The sequence below is a fragment of the Carcharhinus amblyrhynchos genome, chromosome 14, assembly GCF_965287045.1.
Source record: "Carcharhinus amblyrhynchos chromosome 14, sCarAmb.v2.hapA, whole genome shotgun sequence".
In the NCBI taxonomy this organism is placed as follows: domain Eukaryota; kingdom Metazoa; phylum Chordata; class Chondrichthyes; order Carcharhiniformes; family Carcharhinidae; genus Carcharhinus; species Carcharhinus amblyrhynchos.
This window is the reverse complement of record NC_137337.1, coordinates 33,787,803-33,807,981: the sequence shown is the minus strand read 5'-3', so window position 1 is coordinate 33,807,981 and position 20,179 is coordinate 33,787,803. Positions and strand designations below refer to the sequence as shown.

At 41.8% G+C, this 20,179-nt stretch overlaps 1 protein-coding gene across 3 annotated transcripts in view; it reads right to left on the bottom strand.

The window, feature by feature from the left end:
• Positions 1-7,734: 7,734 nt before the first annotated feature.
• Positions 7,735-20,179, bottom strand: part of LOC145352570 (inverted formin-2-like) — a 71,898-nt gene continuing 59,453 nt past the window's right edge. For 2 of the 3 annotated variants that reach the window (XM_080202603.1, XM_080202604.1), the window contains exons 19-23: positions 19,043-19,145; positions 18,531-18,695; positions 16,099-16,980; positions 13,144-13,203; positions 7,735-9,711 (exon numbers count right to left, since the gene is read on the bottom strand). In XM_080202603.1, coding sequence (XP_080058729.1) covers positions 13,145-13,203; positions 16,099-16,980; positions 18,531-18,695; positions 19,043-19,145 — 1,209 coding nt within the window. In that variant the 3' untranslated portion in view covers positions 7,735-9,711; position 13,144. The remainder of the gene's footprint in view (positions 9,712-13,143; positions 13,204-16,098; positions 16,981-18,530; positions 18,696-19,042; positions 19,146-20,179) is intronic. The other variant, XM_080202605.1, reaches the window with a different exon arrangement.

The window sequence follows — 20,179 nt, the reverse complement described above, 5'->3', positions numbered from 1 at the left end:
TTGTATTTGTTGCAGTTTAAAAGGATGACAGGGATTTAATTGAGATATATAAAGTTTTAAAAGGCATTGATAAAGTAAATGTAGACTAACTGTTCCCTCTCATGTGTCAACCTCCAACAAGAGGTCACAGATATAAGTTGCAAGGCAGTAGATTTAAAACTGAGCTTAGGAGGAACTACCTCTCACAAAGCGTGGTGAATTTGTGGAACTCGCTGTCCCACTCTGTGGTGGAGTCTGAATTGTTGAAATGTTTTGAGAAGGAGATAAACATAGTTCTAATTAAAAAGGATAAGGGGATATGGGGAACAGGTGGAGAGGTGGATTTGAGACCAGGGAGAGATCAGCCATGATCTGATTGAATGGCAGAGCAGGCTCAAAGGGCTGAATATGCCTACACTATTCCTAATTCCTATGTTCCTGTAATGTCCTATGTTCCTATAATGAGGTTCCCATCATTGCTTGGCATAACCCTCGTTATGTCACTGACAGCGTGGGCAGAGACAATCGAGTGGGGAAATCCCATTTTGGAACTCCTCCTCCATTCTCCATCTCTGCAGCCATTCCCACCCGCAAAGAGTGGGGTGGAAAGCTCCCCTCAGAGTAATGAGCGTGTGCACGAACAGTTTTGCTGTCATTATAACCTTGAAATCCGAGCCAAAGAATGATGGAAGCTCAACTCAATTCACTTTTTACCATTTTCTCAAAGTGTAAACAGTGACTGAATGTGATAGTTAATATCCATTTGACATCTTGTGTACTCCACACACACACACACACACACACACACACATTCTTATTCCATTATTCCACTATTGGATGTCTGCAGACATCTCCACTAAATTAAACACTGTGCCAAACAGCCGACTTCCTCAACCTGTATTCTCATTCCAAAAGCTGGACCATGTTCTTGGAAAGAAAATGCAATTGTGGAGGAATGACAGTCATCAGACATGAGGGGAAACCACTTCAGTTCCTTGGTAGACATGCAGAATAGGTGGTGGGATACGTGGATGTTGGAGGTGAGCAATCAGGAGCAAGGTAACATGGCAAGGGTTATTGCAATGTGTTATCTTAGTTCCTAAGTGTTCATCTTCATTGTAAGATATCCTATTGCTGCTCAGTTGCACCTTCAATTAAAGAAAGACTAGCATTTACGGGAGGCAGTGACGTAGTAGTATTGTTGCTGGGCTAATAATTCAGATTCCCAGGGTAATGTCCTGGGGTCCCGGGTTCAAATTCCACTATGGCATATGGTGAAATTTGAATTCGATAAAAATATGAAATTAAAAAGTCTAGTGATGACTATGAGTTGATTGGTCTAAAAACCCATTTGGTTCACTAATGTCCTTTAGGAAGGAAATCTGTTCTTCTTATGTGACTCCAGATCCACAGCAATGTGATAGAGACGCCAGTATTAGGCTGGGGTGGATACAGTAAGAAGTCTCACAACACCAGGTTAAAGTCCAACAGGTTTATTTGGAATCATTGAGCTTTCGGAGCATAGCTCCTTCATCAGGTGAGTGTAAAATGTAAATCGAATTGATACGAGCAATCAACTAGTCCATGAGAGGGAGCTGTGGAACATGCAAGACCAGCAATGTATTTGACTCTTGAGGGTTGAACAATAAATGTTGGCCTAGCCACTGATGCCCATGTCCCAGGAGCAAATAATAATTAAAAAGATGTAGTGCTTTCACAGCCACTGAATGTCTCAAATTACTTTACCAGCAATTAAGTACATTTGAAATGTAGTTACAGTTGTAATGTAGGAAAGATCACAGCCAACATACACACAGCAAATTTCCAAAGGTGATAATGACTTGTTCTTGTGATGTTGATAAATATTGGATCAGACACTATCTTCAAAATAGTAGGGCCAGAATTTTCCAGCTGTTTATGTGCAGCTGCTGCTGTAAGCGGGGATAAGGAATTTGGTGCTGGGCCTTTCAGTGAAATCTCCTTTCACTGCATAGGAACCAGAAAATCCTGTTGGTGTGAAAATTCCGCCCGCTATCTTTTACAATGATCCAAGTTGACAGTTTAACATCCCATCTGGAAGATGACATCTCTGATAATGCAGTACTCCCTCGGCACTACTCTAGAGTGCTAACCTTTATTTTGAATCCCAAGCCCAGTCAGAGATGCTACCAATTGAGCTACTGGTGACACAGGTAAGAGCCCATCCTCCTATAATTATTCCCTTCCTAACCCTCCTTAGATGAAAATTGCAATGTCAAAGGGGCCTGAGTTGGAGGACTTGGAGGGTTGCTTGACTGGAGGAGATTACAGAGTTAGGAAAAGGCCACAAAGGGCCTTGAATATAATGATGGAAATTTTGAAATTGAGGCGCTGTTGCACAATGAACAGGTCAGTTCTAAAACTGTTTTAGAACAGTTTTCTAAACTGTTTTTTAGTTTAGAAAAACGGTTCTAAACTAAAATGGGGTTGATGAGTGAATGGATTGTGGTGTAAGCTAAGATAATCAACTTTCAATTCAGAGTTGCGGGATTTCCCTTGCCACTGACTTAAGTCATTATAAGCCAGCAGATTCAATGGGCTGAATGGCCTCCTTCTGTTCCTTTTGTCTTATAGTCTAATAGAGGGATGTAATTCCAAACGTACTGGTAAAAATCACAGAAATCCCATGGGACAGAAATGGAATTTGCCATTTTTAATCATCATAAACTTGTTGTCTTCGCTATAATTTTGCTTGGTACACTCATGTGGAACATAAATACCAGTTGGGCCAAATGGCCAGTGTGTGTTTTGCAGATTCTATTTAATTATGTTCAACATAAAATGTATGGTGGCACAATGCTTAGCACTTCTGCCTTACAGTGCTATGGATCTGGATTCGATTCCCAGCTTGGGTCACTGTCTGTGTGGATTCTGCACATTCTCCCCATGTCTACGTGGGTTTCCTCCCACAATCAGAAAGACGTGCTGATTAGGCGCATTGGCCATGCTAAATTCTCCCTCAGTGCACCCAAGCAGGCGCTGAAGTGTGGCGATTAGGGGATTTTCACAGTAACTTCACTGCAGTGTTAATTATCATTGTTAATTACTTGTGACACTAATAAAAAAAGTTAAATTGAATGATATGTGCAATCTCCATGAGAGGGAGCTGTGGAATATGCAAGATCAGCAAATGGAATGATTGTTCTGAAAAATTATTGATCTGAAACATAACTCAATCTTTTCTCCTTTTCAGGTATTTGTGACTATGTTTCAGCAATTTCTGTTTTAATTTCACATGTCTGCGCTTTTCCTCAACCAAAATTACCACCCATGCTCCCTCAACTGTGCTTGACAGAGCACTCAACCGTGTCCAACCCACACCTCTGCTCTCAACCGTTCCTCTGCCTCCCAAAACCATGATAGGATCCTAGCAGGGTGCCTGCATGATGGAAATGAAGAGTGAAGGTCAGAATGATTTCACAGCTCACATTTCTAACTTTTGATTTTATTATGAACAATGTATAATTTTGAATTCAATTTGTATCATACATATATGTATGATAAGAAAGGTAAAAATGGTTTCAGTTCATTTGGGTTTTGCTGATGAACCTTGGTGTCAGAGAGTCTTTAGACTTGTGACTAAAACGTTTCAGGTCTTTTGGTTTCATTTGTATTTGCACTTCTCAAATAAGGTCTTATCAACCCTGAGGGTCAAGAGTTAGTTTAAGAGGGGTTGAAAGTTCAGTGATTCTGGAAAGAAAACAAAAAGTGCAAAAGCTTTAATGTTGCCTGGAGTTTGTGTCAGAGAGAGAAGACAGGCAAGGCTGCTGGAACAGGAGTAGTTGAATAACCGGTTATAGGACTCAATAAAGTGAACAGTTCAGCAGAGGTGCTACTGGAAGATAGAATTTACAAATCATTTTTTTGCTCTATAGCTGAGGAATTTTCCATCCTCATTTTTGGTGGGCGGGAAAGCTGGTGGTTACGGAGTGTCTGAAAGCAGTCCCCAAACATTTTTATGCCAATAGAATTTCCCATTGACGTTGTCCCTGTTCTCCATCAATGATGTAATGGGATTCCCACCATGAAAGGTCCAGAACCCATTATCAGATATTTAAATGTCACTGGCTGGTTTTCCCACTGTATTTTCCTTCATGTGAAGAATCCAACCCCCTCTCCTCCCCCGGCATTACACTGGTGTGGTTTACAACAGAGCTGGACTTATGGGTAACCTGGCAAACGATCTGTGCCAGGATGCAGAGGTAAGTACAGCTCCCAGGCAGAAGAGGTTCATGCCTAGGCAGTACCCAGGCACTGCCTCCTGGCACTTTCCCTGGGGACAATGCCAAGGCACTGCCCGGGTGTGCTTCCATTGGGGGGGTTCAGGGTGAGGGAGGAGGGCAGGAAAGAGGTTAGGTCCATTGGGGTCTTCCATTGGGAAGGCATAGGGTGAGATGGGAGTGGCGGGGGGGGGGGGGGGGGGGGTGGGCTCCCTTGGAGGTGGTCCTGAGTCCATGGGGAGGGGGTGTTCTGTTTCCTTGAGGGGATTTTTAATTCAGATCGGGGCGTACTTTAAAAGCACCAAACTGATCTGTCAGGGGCCAAGGTTGATGGTGTGGAGCCCATCCCACCAGTTTGGTGTTGTGAGTGGGAAAAGCCAACAAGGCAACAAATGGACTAGCCTTCGCTTTTCCCACCTGAGGCAACACTCGATGGGGGGAAAAAGCCATAGAATTCTGCCCAGTGAGTTTAGAGTGTGTTTTTTGGGTGTTTTGAGGAGAAATATGAATTGGGTGAGGAACATGATTGAACGTTCAGGCAGTTCACCAGAAGAAAACTATTTGCAACTGTGCCAGTCCCAAGGGAGAAAAGCCCTTGGGGTGAATTTTCCACAGGAATCAGAGCAGGTGAGGGGGCAGACCATGGAAAGGTCCGTTGACCTTGGGTGGGATTTTCTGGTTTTGGGACAAGCGTGGCAGGAAAATCCCATCTTTTGTGTCAAGCCAGTGATAACTCTTCACTGGTTTATGTGTCTGTCAAGATATTGCTGGTGTAAAGGAATAGTAGAAATTTGAATTGTCCTTTGTATTGAGATCTTTTAGTCAGTGAAGTTCACTTTTCTTGTTTTCATAAATCTTATAGTCTTTGCGCCCAATTCTCCCATCCCAACGCATCCCATGTTTTTTGACGCGTCAATTTGGGAGATGCGCGCGTTTTGTGGGATTCGTGTATGCATTCCTGACGCGTGTGTGTCTCCCCCACCTGGAGAGCAGGCGCAGTCAGGACTGCGCTGCAAACTGGCGGGAAGAGAGGTAAGTGATTTAAATCTGTTTTTAATCATATTTAAATGCAATTATTGGGTCTGACAACATCTCCCACCCTGCCAGGAGTATTTCACTCCAGCAGGATTTAGAGTAGCTCCCCACTTGCGGGGAATTAGTGGGAGACCCTGCCGGAGTGAAGGGAGGGAATTGGGGCCCCACAGGGAGTTGGGCGGTGAGGGGTGGTGCCCCTTAGGCATTGGTATTCTGGCAGTGCCAGTTTGTGCCTTCTGGCACTGCCCAAGGGGCAAAGTGCCCGTGCCTAGGGGGCACCTTGGCACTGCCCATTGGGCATCGGGCTGTGCCAAGGGTGCAGGGCCTATGGGATGAGGCTAAGAAGCAAGGCCAAGGGCATGGAGCCTATTGTGGGCAGGGCCTAGACGTGATTGGTGGGCATGGGGAAAGTCCGTTGCCACTCTGCAGATAGGACCAGTCGGGCTGGAGGGAGGCCAGTGATTAGGGCAGGCTGAAGGGGGAGTTCTGCAGGGGGGTCTGCCTCCCACAGTGGGGTGAGGGGGAACCGTCATTGCTCGGGGGGGGGGGAGGGTGGGGGGCGGGGGTAGGGCTAGAATTTGTGGTGCTCGGGGATGGGGGGAGGGGGCTAGAGATTGTGATGCTCCAGAATGGGCTGGCCCGGGAAAGCTTGGGCAGGCCACCACTGGGCCATGTGGGTATCACGAGGGGTAGCACTGCAAGGGTCCCAGCTTGGCCAGTGATCGCACTGGCCAGCAAACTGCAGTCTGATTGTTTGGGACCACTGCGCGTGCACAGAGGCCTGGAACTATCAGATTCCAGCATGAATAGGTCTCCCCACCACCCCGAGTTTTTAATGATATTCACAATTGTGACCTCTGCATATTCAGGTCTGAACTTCCACTGAAAAAGCAATCGTGAGTTACGCCATTGTTCATGTCAATTTTTTGGGGAGGATCGGGCCCTTTGTGTTAAAAGTTCAGCAGCAGACTCTTGTGAATTTGTATAGTAACTTTCCTCCACATTTCTAAAAAGTGAGGATCCATCAGACCAGGTTTCACTCTGGAATTTGCCTTGTTCAGTATTAACAGCAACTGGGATTTTACCAATGTTCATTTTGATAGATGGAGAATTGTGCAGGTTGTAAGCTGGGTGCTCTGGCTTCCAAGTCTATATTTAACATATTCATTTCCAATGACTTGAGCTCCACACTGAGTGGGTTTCATTTTAGTTATGGGGAACATTTTTTTGTGCCAAATGAATTGTATGTTCAGTGCAATTATTAAAAATGGCTCTATAAAAAAATGATTGATAATAAACATCTGACTTTTCAATCATAATATTTAAATTCTGTAAATATTTTGTTTTCAAAATTGGACATCTCAACTTTGAAATTCACTAATGAAAAAGTACGCATTTAGTAAGTAATCTCTTAAAATAAATCCCAGTTGGATTTAGATTTTTCAGAAAAAAACATACCCTATGATTTGTCTTTCAGTATCAATAATATTTAGCTGTAGATTATTTTTAAAAATTTTTTGGAACAAAGTGTTTCCAAAGTTTACATATATTCTTAGAATAGAATCCCTACAGTGCAGAAAGAGGCCATTAAGTCCAATAACAATTTCACCCAGTCCCTATCCCTGTCTCCCCACATATTTACCCTGCTCATCCCCTTGATACTAAGGGACAATTTAGCACGGCCAATCAACCTATGGAATTTTTTCCTTCATTGCTAGAGGGATGGAGATTAAAAACAGCGAGATTACGTTGCAGCTGTATAAGGCGCTGGTGAGGCCACACCTGGAGTACTGTGTACAGTTTTGGTCTCCTCATTTGAGAGAGGATACGCTGGCAGTGGAAGGGGTGTAGAGGAGATTCACTAGATTGGTTCCAGAATTGAGAGGGTTGGCTTATGAGGAAAGACTGAGCAGACTGGGATGATACTCATTGGAATTTAGAAGAATGAGTGGGGATCTTACACAAACATATAAGATTATGAAGGGAAGAGATAGGTGGAAAGAGGGGGGTTGGTTCCAATGGCAGGTGAAACTAGAATTAGCCTCAAAATAAGGGAGAGCAGATTTGAGACTGAGTCGAGGAGAAACTTGTTCACCCAAAGGGTTGTGTATCTGTAAAATTTCTTTCCCCAATGAATTAGTTGAGGCTACCTCATTGAATGTTTTTAAGTCAAGAGTAGATACATTTTTGAACAGTAAAGGAATTATGGTGAACAGGCGGGTAAGTGGAGCTGAATCCACAAAAAGACCAGCAATGATCTTATTGAGTAGTGGAGCAGACTTGAGGGGCCAAATGGCCTTCTCCTGCTCCTACTTTTTATGTTCTTAGCTTTGGAATGTGGGAGGAAACCCAGGCAGACACGGAGAGAACATGCAAATTCCACACATTCTTCATTTGATAATATTTGCAGCAGTGTTAACATATTTTCTAACTTTATTGTCATTGTAGAAATGAGCTTTATTATAAAGATTTGATTGTTTTAATGGGAAAGCAGTATGCCTTATACAACATTTTTGTATTGTCTGCACTTAGATTTACAAAATAATTTACAAGCATATTACAGAAAGTGTATTTGATGTTTCAGTGTGACTATAGCTTTATTTTATCCCTTGTCCATTAGCAGAGAGATTACATATTCTACTCTGTAACCAGCTGCCATCTGCTAAACCATGCAATGAACAAGCTTATTTAAATATCTGCTTTTTTACTGATCTGAAACTGATAAAGACCAGCTTTATTTGAGACATGCAAGAGTATCTCCGGCAAAAATGTGCTATCAAAATATGTAAATATTCTGCTTGGAGAATAAACAAGCAAGTGTTTAAAAATCTCTTAGAATGACAATTCCTGCAACCACTTTAAAGTTCAAAATGAAACTCAGAAGGAACGGTAACTAAATAATAATAAGATTGCATAGCTGATTATCTTTTCTCCTTTCCAAAAGACACTTACGTTGTTTGTATTTGCAGGTTAGCTGTCCCAATATAACTGGACACTTGACTGTTGTCATTGTGTAATCCTTTCCTTGCAAGATAAGCAAGAACTTCAGAATATTAATACAATTGGCATTATGACTTATCTACCATATGACAGCATCCGTCATTTTTATGTTCCAGTTTGCATTGAGCCTATGAAAAATAGTTTTACATCCTTTTTTACGGTGCATTTACATAAGGAGTCAATTGAGTGTCTGCAGCAGTTTTGGCTTTGTGCCAACCCTAGACCAATGAACTGTAAATTGTGCAACAGAGCCTTAACTGAGTCCAAGTAACACTGAATGAGACGACCTTTCCTGAAGACTCATTTCTTTCATCTTATCCTCTATCAGGCTCTGATTCCAGATTCAGGCTGCATTTACATTTATAAATGTGTCAGAGTCAAGGGCAAGCGATTCCTCCAGCTGCCAATGTCAAAAGACAAATGATAGGGTATTGTTCTTTGACTAGAAAGGAGGTAATCTAATCAGAATTTGGCAGAGTGTGTGTTTCCGTTGATTTTCCCTCCAGATCTTCTCTTACTCTATAAAGAGAAAAAAACAGCTGGACAAGCTCCACACCATCATGTAGGGGGACAGGCCTCAGCACACCAGCAAAACCTGGCTGTATGGAGATTGGGATGTTATGTTCCCAATGGGAACATGAAGAACCTCCTGCTGCCACTATCCCCACCAAACGGCCATCATCAGAACATCCCCAGTTCCTACGTCCACTCCCCAACACCACATCATACAAATGAAACTCCCCCAAACCCCGGTAACCCCAGTCATGAGGATCCCACTGCGGTCTCTCCCTGGCACTGTCCCCAACACAGGTTGGCACAACTGGGGGGAATCTCCACGACAGGTTAATGTCTGGATGAACCTGTTATAAACTGCACCATGTGAATATACGGCAGGGGGCAATATACAGCAAAGGGGATGTGGGTTAATGAAATGGGCGTGAACCTGATTGTGTCACTAGCAAGGGAGGGTGAAAAATCAGAAGTCATGATCTCGCCAGCGAGATCCGCGACTTTTGGGTTTCGCTGCATCTTGAGCCCCTGCTGGCATTCTCGTGGATGGTGAGAGTGGGCTCCACCCCTAGTCTCTTATTCCTTGATAATAACACAATGCTCACTGAGCGTGGAGGGCCTGTGTGAGCACAGCTCACTTGCGACATTTCTCTTAACCAGCTCCCATTTAGACATTTCAGATCTTTCCAATGTTTCCAAAAGGTTTTGAGTCTTTTAAGTGAGAAACAAACAAAACTAATGCCGATTCTGAAATATGTCCATTCAATAATATTGCATCTTTTCATCTCTCATAAATGTTTTACTATGCTTAGAAAAAGTCTGTAATTGTATATATAAACAGTTCCATTGTTTTTGTTTCAGGCAACACATTCTTGAAACAGTTTCAAATGTGGACTAGTTTTGATGTCTCTCATTTTCTTCTGTTCCTCTGAAAAAAAGAAAAAATTTATAGCTTTTAGATAATATCAAGCAACTCAAATGACTTCGCTATTTCACCTGTTTTTTTTAAGACTTGAAAGTTTTGGTCCATTTTCCTTCGGTTTCATACCTACTTTTCTTAAGGCCCTGATTCCTTCATTGGGGCATGCCAAGTGTCCTTTAATATCCACCCAGTTGGCCATTATTCAAGTATAAACCTTAATAGTTAACCCTAACTAGAGGGCTTACTAGCAGAGAATGGCACAGTGGTTGGCACTGCCCTAATGCCCGAGGCAAGGGTTTGATTCTGGCTTTGGGCGTGAGCATTGTTGGCTGGACCAACATTTATCACCCATCCCTAATTGCCCTTCAACTGAGTGGCTTGCTAGGCTATTTCAGAGGGTATTTAAGAATAACCACATTGCTATGGCTCGGGAGTCACACGTTTGCCAGGTAAGGATGGGAGATTTCCTTCCCAAATGACATTAGTGAACCAGATGCGTTTTGACAATAATTGTTTCATGGCCATTATTAGACTTTAATTCCAGATTTTATTGAATTCAAATTTCACAATCTCCCCTACATCCTATGTACACCATTGATGCTGTAGAAAATAAACTTAATTTATATCACACCTGCTACCTCCTCGAGTTATAAAACAATTAAAACTAATTAATGACTTTTGAAGCGTAGTCAATTCCGGTCATAGGAAAATAGAGTGGTCAATTTGCACCGTGGATTTTCCCAGATGGAAAATAAGATAACGTTATATTTAATTATGTTTTAGCAGTACTGGTTCACTGATGGACATTTACCAGGACACTATGACGACCCTGAGATGCTCTTATTTAAATGGTGCCATGTGATTATGTTAAATGTCCATTGAAGAGGTAACTGAGGGTTTTGGGTGGCACAGTGGTTAACACTGCTACCTCACAGCACTAGGGACCCAGGTTCGATTCTAGCCTTGGGTCACTGTCTATGTGGTGCCTACACATTCTCCCGTGTCTGCGTGGGTTTCATCTGGGTGCTCCACTTTCCTCCCACAATCCAAAGGTGGATAGGTTACATTGATTTGCCAAGGAAAATGCAGGGGGATAAGCTATTACACTGCATCACTCATTAGGTTAAATTCCTGCTTATTAAGATAAAGCATTTAAAAAGGTGATCTCACTGCACAGGAAAATAAGTAACTGAGACACTTGGGTGTGGCATGCGAATACTGTACCATATATAAACAAAACAAAGAATGCTCAATTTTGGGTTAGGATGTCGGATGTGTATGAAGTAAGATTAATAAAACTAAGTCAGCTGGTTTACAGTTTAGATTGACCTGAGCAGGAATGCATGATGTTTATTGCGACTATAGGTCAATAATCCGTACAGTGGAACATTATTAAATCCATTAGTTTTGGATCGAACGATTGATCAAATTTCAGTAGCTTATTTTTTGGTGAGATGGTTTCACAGTCCTCCACTACATCATTCAAGTAGCCGTTCTTGGAATATGAGCAGTGCAGCAAATTCACCAATGTCCGTATAGGTATATTCCCAGCAAGAGGCACCTTGAGTTAAGGCACTTGTTTAAGAGGGTGTTACATATTTGTATTTTAGCTCATTTTAGATCTCTGCTGTAATAACGTATGCAAGGACATAGTCTTGTGAGGTTTGATCACATTAGTGTACTTGCGTGGTTGGTGCAAGGCGGAATTTTCCTGTCCCGTCTGCCCTGGGAATCGCAGCAGGCAGAACATGGACCATGCAGAGGTCCGCTCAGGGTGCGTATGGCCAGAAAAACCTGTCCGTTGAACGGGAAACAGAGAAGCAGCAGACACGAGAGTGAACACACACCACGATTAAAGTTGCGTTTGTTTTTACTGAATTGCTCTCGAGTTTCATGTCTCCAAATACACCAGAAGGCGGAACCTCTCTTAATTCTACTTCTCTTTATCTGGTCCATTGTACTGCCCACCATTGCTTCAACTGAGATTAGCTGATCACCATGACAAGGTTGAGAATTTCAGAGTTTGTGATAACTGAGGTGATTGCTGATATCTGTTTGGACTCGAAGTCCATTCCCTGGAGGGGGGAGGAGAAAATCAGTCAAGGTGGCTGCTGTTCACTAGCCTATAATCAAACTTGCTGGTCTGTTGCTCTGTACCAGGCTGTGATGTATGCATGGCCCAACTTGGGAGCTGGTGTAAGGGTATTGCATATGACTAAAAAATGCTGCTGTAGCTACAGGTCAGATTATTGTGGTTCACCTCCTCAGGGCTATGGTTATAGCACAGACAGTGGTCATACGGCCCATTCTCTTCATGCTGGTACACTGACAGCACAATTGCCCCAGCACCATTCCCCCACCTTCTTCCCGAAGCCCCATATATTCTTCCTTTTCAGATAATAATCTGATTCCTGGAATACAAAGGGGTTAATGTTAACTATGCAAAGGTATAGAGCCAGAACTTCCTCAGACAATCAGATTGGGATTGCCATTCCGTATCCGTATCCTGTGCTAAAATTCTTCAGATACAGTCTCATCTCCAGTGGGTAGCAACCCTGCCTCTGACCCAGAAGCTTTGGGATCGAATCCCACACCAGGAGTTGAAGGCCAAAGAACAACTAGCAAATTATGTATCAACTTACAAAATCCTTCCTACGCGCCAATGTTGTGAGTGGACAACACACTGGTCAGCCATGCTTGATGTGGAGTGGGGTCCCACAAGCTATATAGCCTCTGTCAACAGACTAGCAATTTCCACTCACACATCCCTCAGTGCAATTTGAACGCAACACATTGGGTTCTGGGACCTCACCAACTCTTAGTTTCAGACACTCTATCCAATATCTTCTCCTTATCAATTTTCAACCTTGGGAAAAGCAGGTAAAAAGTATTCATTCAATGCCTCAGCCTTGCTTCCTGCCTGCCTCCATCCATTAAACCCCCATTTTCGGTCACTATTTGGCCACACTCTGGTGTGAATTCAGAAGTAAAAACACATGAAAGTGTACAGAAATAGTTGGAAGTCCCACAAATTAATTTGATCCAAAATGGCCTGCAGGTGTTTTAAAAAAAAACTTAGTTGGCAATGAATATTTGGATGGTGAAACGGGTCGTGGACAGGGGGCACAAGTGAGGTTGGAGCTAGTTAAATTGAGTTCTACTGGAAGGAATGGGATTAAATATTGGTACAGTGGCTGAAAGCTGAGGTGATACCACCTGCTTTACATCCATGTCCAAAGTCCAATTTTACCCCAAATATCCTTAGAAACGGAGTTGAACCAGTTGTAAGGACCAGTAATGAAGCAGTTGAGTACTAGCGTTCACTGATAGCAGTCAATTTACATGTAAGTATCTTTTCAATTAACCAAGTTCCAAAGTAGAAAATAATCAAACGTGTTGGGGTTTTCAGTAAAAGATGTACGACTGACTCACTCATACCTCAGTGCAGTACACAGGTTTTTTTCGATTTCTTGTGTCGATTTTCAGGGTGGTCATCATCTGTTTTGAAACAAAAAGTAACTATCAAACTGCAACAAATTACAGTTCAGATAAAAATCAAGACCAAACCATAAGTATAAAAATAGAATCTACCGTGCAGAAGGAGGCCACTCGGCCCATCGAGCCTGCCCCAACAACAATCCCATCCAGGTCTCATCCCTGTAACCCCGTATATTTACCCTCCTAATCCCCCTGACACTAAGGGGCAATTTATCAAGGGCCAATCAACCTAACTCGCACATCTTTGAACTGTGGGAGGAAACTGGAGTGCCTGAAGGAAACACATGCAGACATGGGAGGAATGTGCAAACTCCACACAGATAGTCACCCAAGGCCAGAATTGAACCCAGGTCCCTGGCACTGTGTGGCTAACCACTGTGCTACCGTGCTGCCCGATTCTTTGGGACAAGTGTTTGTCCCAAGCAACACAAAAAAGTGTTTTTTTGGGGCAAGATTAGAACGTTTCCATAAAAATTAAACTACAGCAGACACAGATTCTCTACAAACAGGGATGCATTTGACAGACAGTTTAAAATAGGGAGCAGTTTGCCTCATTGCTTTACTGGCTGGTGGGAGAGGCGGAATAGAAGAGAAAACGCCCAGAGTAAAATAACTCAAGATTCTTCGAATTAATTAAACTGCTGCTGTGCTGCTCATGGTTGTGGGGTTTGGTTCTTAGACGTTTAGGACAAGTGGATTATGCTTTTATAGTCAGAGTATACGGAATAACCTCTAAAGACCTGGAATTAATGAAAACTTATCTGAATTACAAAATAAGTACATAGGATGGGGTTTTCCGACGGTGTTCACTCCAAGACCGGAAAAACTCACCCGCGGTCAATGGACCTTTGCATGGTCCGTGTCCTGCCTACTATGATTCCTTGGTAGGTGGGGCAGGAAAATTCCTCTAATAGAGTTTTACAGCACAAAGAGAGGCCCTTCAGCCCATCATGTTTGCACCGGCCATCAAGCACCTTTCTACTCAAATTCCTTTTTCTAGTCCTTGGCCCGTAGCCTTGGGACAAGAAAAACTTATTTTCCCTCCCTCATTCCAATTTATTTAATTGGATCAAGAATGTATTTATGTAGTTTACATTTTCAATACATTGACAACTTATTGCATGAGTTTATGACTATGTTAAATTGTTCTTTCAAGAGTTTTAGCCCATCCTGTTATTGACTTAGCTCACCCTGAAGCAGTACTGTAGGCTTTGGCTTTGCATAAGGTTCCAACTCAGTCAATTCTGAAGAGCCTCAGAGTTTCCTCACTCTATGCCAGACGTCCACCCCTTTCTGTCTCTTGACATCAGTTTAATGGTCAGAATGCATCCTTCATGTTCTGGCAATCAAACTGGACTCAATGCTCAAGGTTTCAGCAAATCTTTCTCTGCTGTATATTTAATTGATTTACTAGTACAGTACCAACATTTCATTCTTTGGATATTGCCACACAATATTGATTTGAGATGCCAAGGACAATCATCACCATTATCACATTCAATTTCATTTTTACTTAGGGTCAATTTGGCTCTGTAGTAGCATTCTTGCCTCTGAGGAAGCAGATTGGAGGTCAAAGGCCTCTGCAAGACTTGAGCATCCAAGCTATGCTGACACTTAAGTGCATTATTAAGGGAGTGAGGTGCTGTTTTTTTTTACACACACACATTAACCACAGAATGCCTACAGTGCAGAAAGAGGCCATCCACTCTAAGTCTGCACCAACACAACAAAACAGCATCCATCCAGGTCCTCCCTCCGCCCTATCCCCATAACCCTGCTCATTTACCAGGGCCAATCCACCTAACCTACACATCTTTGGATTATGGGAGGACACCGGAGCACCCGGAAGAAACCCACACAGACACAGACAATCACCCAAAGCTGGAATTAAACATGGGTCCTTATTATTGAGAGACAGCAGTGTTAACCACTGTGCCTCCCAAGGCCCTCAATTACCTCTTCAAATGGATGTTAATATATCACATGGCAGATATGGTACGAGTTTATTATTCTACAGCATCAATAGTGTATGTAGGATGTATAGAAAATGGTGAAATATAAATTCAGTAAAACCTGGAATTAAAAAAGTCTAATGATGACCATGAAACAATTATTGTCAAAACCCATCTGGTTCACTAGTGTTCTTTAGGGGAGGAAATCTGCTGTCCTTATTTGGTCTGGCCGATATGTGACTCCAGATTCCCAGCAATGTGGTTGACTCTTAAATGCCCTGTGAAATGACTTAATATGCTAGTGAACTGAAGGCCAGTTAGGGATGGGCAATAAATACTGGCCTGATCAGCAATGCCCACATTCCCCAAATTAAAAAAAATACCCATTTTATAATTCATTGAATGTGTAGCATTTCTCTATGCTAACTTTCTTCTATCACTCTTCCATACAATTGTACATTTGTGTTCCTAACTGCTCTTAAAAAAAAAACAAAATCCACCCCAAATATATGTATACAGTACACTCAAGAAAGCTGGTAGTGTGTGCTGAAATAAGTACAATTGATAAACGCATAGGTAGGATGAGTCATGTCTGTCTCTAAGAACATTGTCCACCAAACATTAATATAGAATCAAGGTGTACACTTTCCCAATCATTTATCCGTTATTGGGCAGTAAGTCATGAGGTACATGGACACCTGATGTGTGCTTTCAGTGAAGCTTCCCAGGGATAACAAGACAACAACATTGGCCACCAACTCTTTGGGTTGTAGGGAATTGTTTGAACCAGGTCATTCTGGAGAGATAATGCAGCTTTACAAACAGGACCTGTATTTTCACATTTTAACTGGAATTTGGCTTTTTTACGTTTCATATATTTTTTAGAAAGTGTAACATGTTCAGGTGATGGAGCGAATGCTTGGAAAAAATGGAAAACAATTACCTCTGATTTTCTGACTTTTTTCATCTATTGAGTTCCTGGCAGATGATTTTGTTGAAGATGTGCATGAGGCAGATCTACGAGAACGAGTTTTTGATCTTGTGGCAGGTGATATACTGCCAGCGTGCTTATGGTTTGGTTTAGGATGTGTGACATTTGTGTCAGGAATGGTTTGGTCCACATTTTGTGATGTTGTCATTTCAGTATCCGTACTTGCCTCTGACGCAAGCACAGTAAGTGTCGAGTCAACGTGTGTGACATCATCTTTATTTTGGGAGTTTATATCATTAACAGCTTTGGGTAAATTCCCATCTACACTAGTGTTATGAGAAAGATTGTCTTCTTCCCTGTCCATTGTGTTTTTATCTTCATTGTGATATTGTTTCAACTGTTCATGGTCTTTTGCAAGTAAAATTTCAGAGTTGGATTTAGGACGCTCGTTGCAAATATTTTCTTTCTTTACTTCAGCTGTGGGGAGGTCAGCCACATCCTCATGAACTGAAACTGCTTCAGATGCATTTGTGGCAGGGCTGGATATCTGTTCATCTTCTGAAAATAATGTTTCAGAATTAGATATGGGACTTCCTTTGCAAATATTCTCTTTATCTACTTCACTTGTTGAGAGGGCAGGATTTTTGTCAGTCACATCCTTATGAACTGCTACCTCTTCAGCTGCATTGGTTTCACGGTTGGACATGTGTTCAACAGACAACTGGCATGTGGTATTCTGTACTGCATCATTCTGAGTAGGCACTTCTTCAGCAGGTTTTTGCTGGGTGACTGCCTCTATCACGGGAACTGAAATATCATCTGAAGTTTTTGACACAGTTGTATCTTGAGGAGCCATTGCTTTTTCTTTGTCTTCTGCAGAAGGGGCACTTTCATCTGTAAATACATATAAATAAAATATTGTGCATCGATGAAAGCCAGAGTTTGTGCCGTCGTTGATAGAGGTGCTTTGACTAGTTCAAATGTTGAGAATCACCTTGGTGTGTCCACTCCCACCTCCCCAAGCCCATTTAAAAAATAAAAGATCTATCACCACAACAGTTGTCAATACATAAAAATATATTTAATTTTACTGAAATTGCAAAGACACTGCTTGATCAGTTAGGGAAATATCTTTCCAAAAGTTTTCTTTAATTAGAAATGAAAATGCATGATATTACATGTAATATATCACAATGTTAGATCAACGTAGCAGGAAAAGGAGTTAATATATAGCAGGTTGCTGAAGATGCAAAAGTTATGCAACTAAAATTTCCTCTAAACTTACTAGATAGATCACGTACATCAAAACTACAGTGAGAACATGAATAGATGAAGTTCAAACAAAAAACTTAGCTAAACTTCAGTGGATTATTTTTGCAAGAAATTAATAGACTGGAAATTAGACTTGAGGGCACATATATGAATGTATGAGCCAAAGTGGTAAAACTGGCTTTGCAGTAATACATTGTCATTATGTAGTGAAACCACACAGCAGACTGAATTGGTTTAGCGTGACCACATCATAGGGATTCGTAGATTACAGACAAGAAAATGACACAAACAGCTTATGTATCTTTTTTTCCAGTCTTATCCTGAGCCAGATTAGAATTTTGGCACCCCACATCCCCCTGATTTGATAGCTTACCCTAAAGCACCATTTTGAATATTGCAAGGTTTTAAAGCCTTCCCAGTTTAGCTTTGTATTCATTGGTCAATCAAAAACATAAAATAAGATGGCAATCCCACTGCAAACAATTGTAAATCTCGCAAAAAAAGTAAATCTGCCATTGCGGCAAGTAATTTCAATCAGTTTTCAAATGTGGAATAAGGCAAGCTCCCCAGGCCTGTAAGTAAAGGTGAACTGTCATTTTTGCTTCATATCTCAAAATGAATGGCAGCAAATCCCCAATTGTGAAGGGTCACATTTCTCTCAGTTGAAAATAAAAGGTCAATTTTCCATTGGACGCAGCTTTTAGACAAAACCAAAAAGCACAATTCGACCAGTCCTTGAAACAAGAGAAGTCCTGGAGTATGACAAATGTATTCAAAACATTTTTAAGTTATCATGTAATCTTTGTACTGGCCCCAAAATGATTTGACGGATTTGTAGAGGTAATCAAATTCAAGCTTCCACAAAGCCTGCATTTATTTTTCAGTAGGTGTGCATGGGTCCGCCTATCGCAGCAAGCAACTTGAAAGCACATGCACTGTGGTATATTAAGCATCAAGCAGTATGGAATTAAGTTTCAAACCCTTTCAGGTTACGCAAGGCTGTTCTTTCTTTGCCCATTGCAAGAATTGAAAATAACAGGTCGCCAGTACCTGCATCTACCAAGAAAAATGCTGAAGTGACAACCAGGTTAGTGTGGGAATAATGCCATTTTCAATAAAAGCAAGCCAAGCTTACAGTTGGATGTCAGTTGCAGGCAGGCATGTTCTCTTACCCAGTGATATTTTCCCCTTACTTTTTTCAGTTATAGAACGTTTTGGAGCAGACAGAGTTTCGCACCTGCTCCTAGCAGTCTTCTTCAATTGAAAACCCTTCCTTATGTCTGACAGAAGAGCATCAATAATACATCCCTCCTCTTGCTTTATGGGTGATTTATGAACTATAAAACAAAGCAGTCACAATTTACTACGGCTTCTCCAATGATAATCACACATTTCAGACCAGATTTAAGCTCTTGAGTCAAAACAAAGCCAGCATTAAGTGGAGAAGCTTGACACATGATGCAGCAATATGACATTGAAGCTTAAATCAGCAATTCATCTGGATGACTATTTTCATTTTGGCATATTTTACATTAACACTGATGTTTGATGAGCAGTTCCATAAGATCTGTTCTAGTGAATAAACACAATCCATGTAAGAAATAAACAGTAAATTATGTTTAAAAGTACAAAGTTAGTCTTTAAATCAGAGAAGATAGCATTCCTCAACATGAGCCACACTTACTAGCTTGTCCATTCTCTCCTTTTTGTCTTTTAGCTTCTTCTTCTCGAAGCTTTTGTTTCCTCTTCTCTGCCTTTGCCATTTGTTCCTTTCGGAGTTTATTTTCCTTTAATCACAAGGGTGGGGGGAGGGGGAAATGGTGGGGAAAGAAAAGAAACTCATTTTCCAGCATCAACATGGAAACAATGAGGCTAGGCTCAAACAGTGACCTAGATTCAGGGTGCAGGCGATCCAATGGGCAGGTCAGGGGAAGCGGGTTACTGTGGCTGCCTGTATCTCTTGATATCTTGCTAGTACCCAGAGGGCCCTGTAGGGGTTCCCAGATGGCCCACATGTCACAGGGAGACCCAGTGCTACCTGTAAATTATCCAATTAAAAATAGTCCTCAACTGGGGAACACGATAGCTTTAGTCACTTAAATAATCAGTTGCACAAGCATATTTGAATGCATGCAAAAAAATTTTATTGTAGTCACAAGTAGGCTTATATTAACACTGCAATGATGTTACTGTGAAAATCCCCTAGTCACCACACTCTGGCACCTGTTAGGGTACACTGAAGGAGAACGTAGCATGGCCAATGCATGTCTTTCAGACTGTGGGAGGAAACCAGAACACCCAGAGGGAACCCACAGAAGCACAGGGAGAACATGCAAACCCCAGACAGATAGTGACCCAAGCTGGGAATTGAACCTGGGTCGCTGGAGCTGTGAGGCAGCAGTTTTAACCACTGTGCAACCCCAAGATAGAACCTTGAAAGTTGAGTTTCAATAAAATATTTACTGAGTCTTTCATAAACCCCACTATGTTCCTTTGAAGATTAAACACATTTATGCAATGAATGGATGAGTTATATAGAACAGAAAAGGTACCAATTCCTATTTTGGCTTTCATCAGGCTATTCAATCTAGCTGGGGCTTGTCAGCCTGAGGTTTGAGAAGGGAACCAGAGCAAATCCTGCCAACATCCGTATCGGATTGCTAACTAGAAACATCTGCTGGAAGTTTGCATGTTGAGATGAGGTAGGATCAAGTTCAAAACATGAATGCATCACGTAGTGTGGAAAAACTCATTGTCAAGATGCAAAGTTCAATCATGAATAATGGCCACTCACAATTGCATAGGGATTGTAAATCCGTAA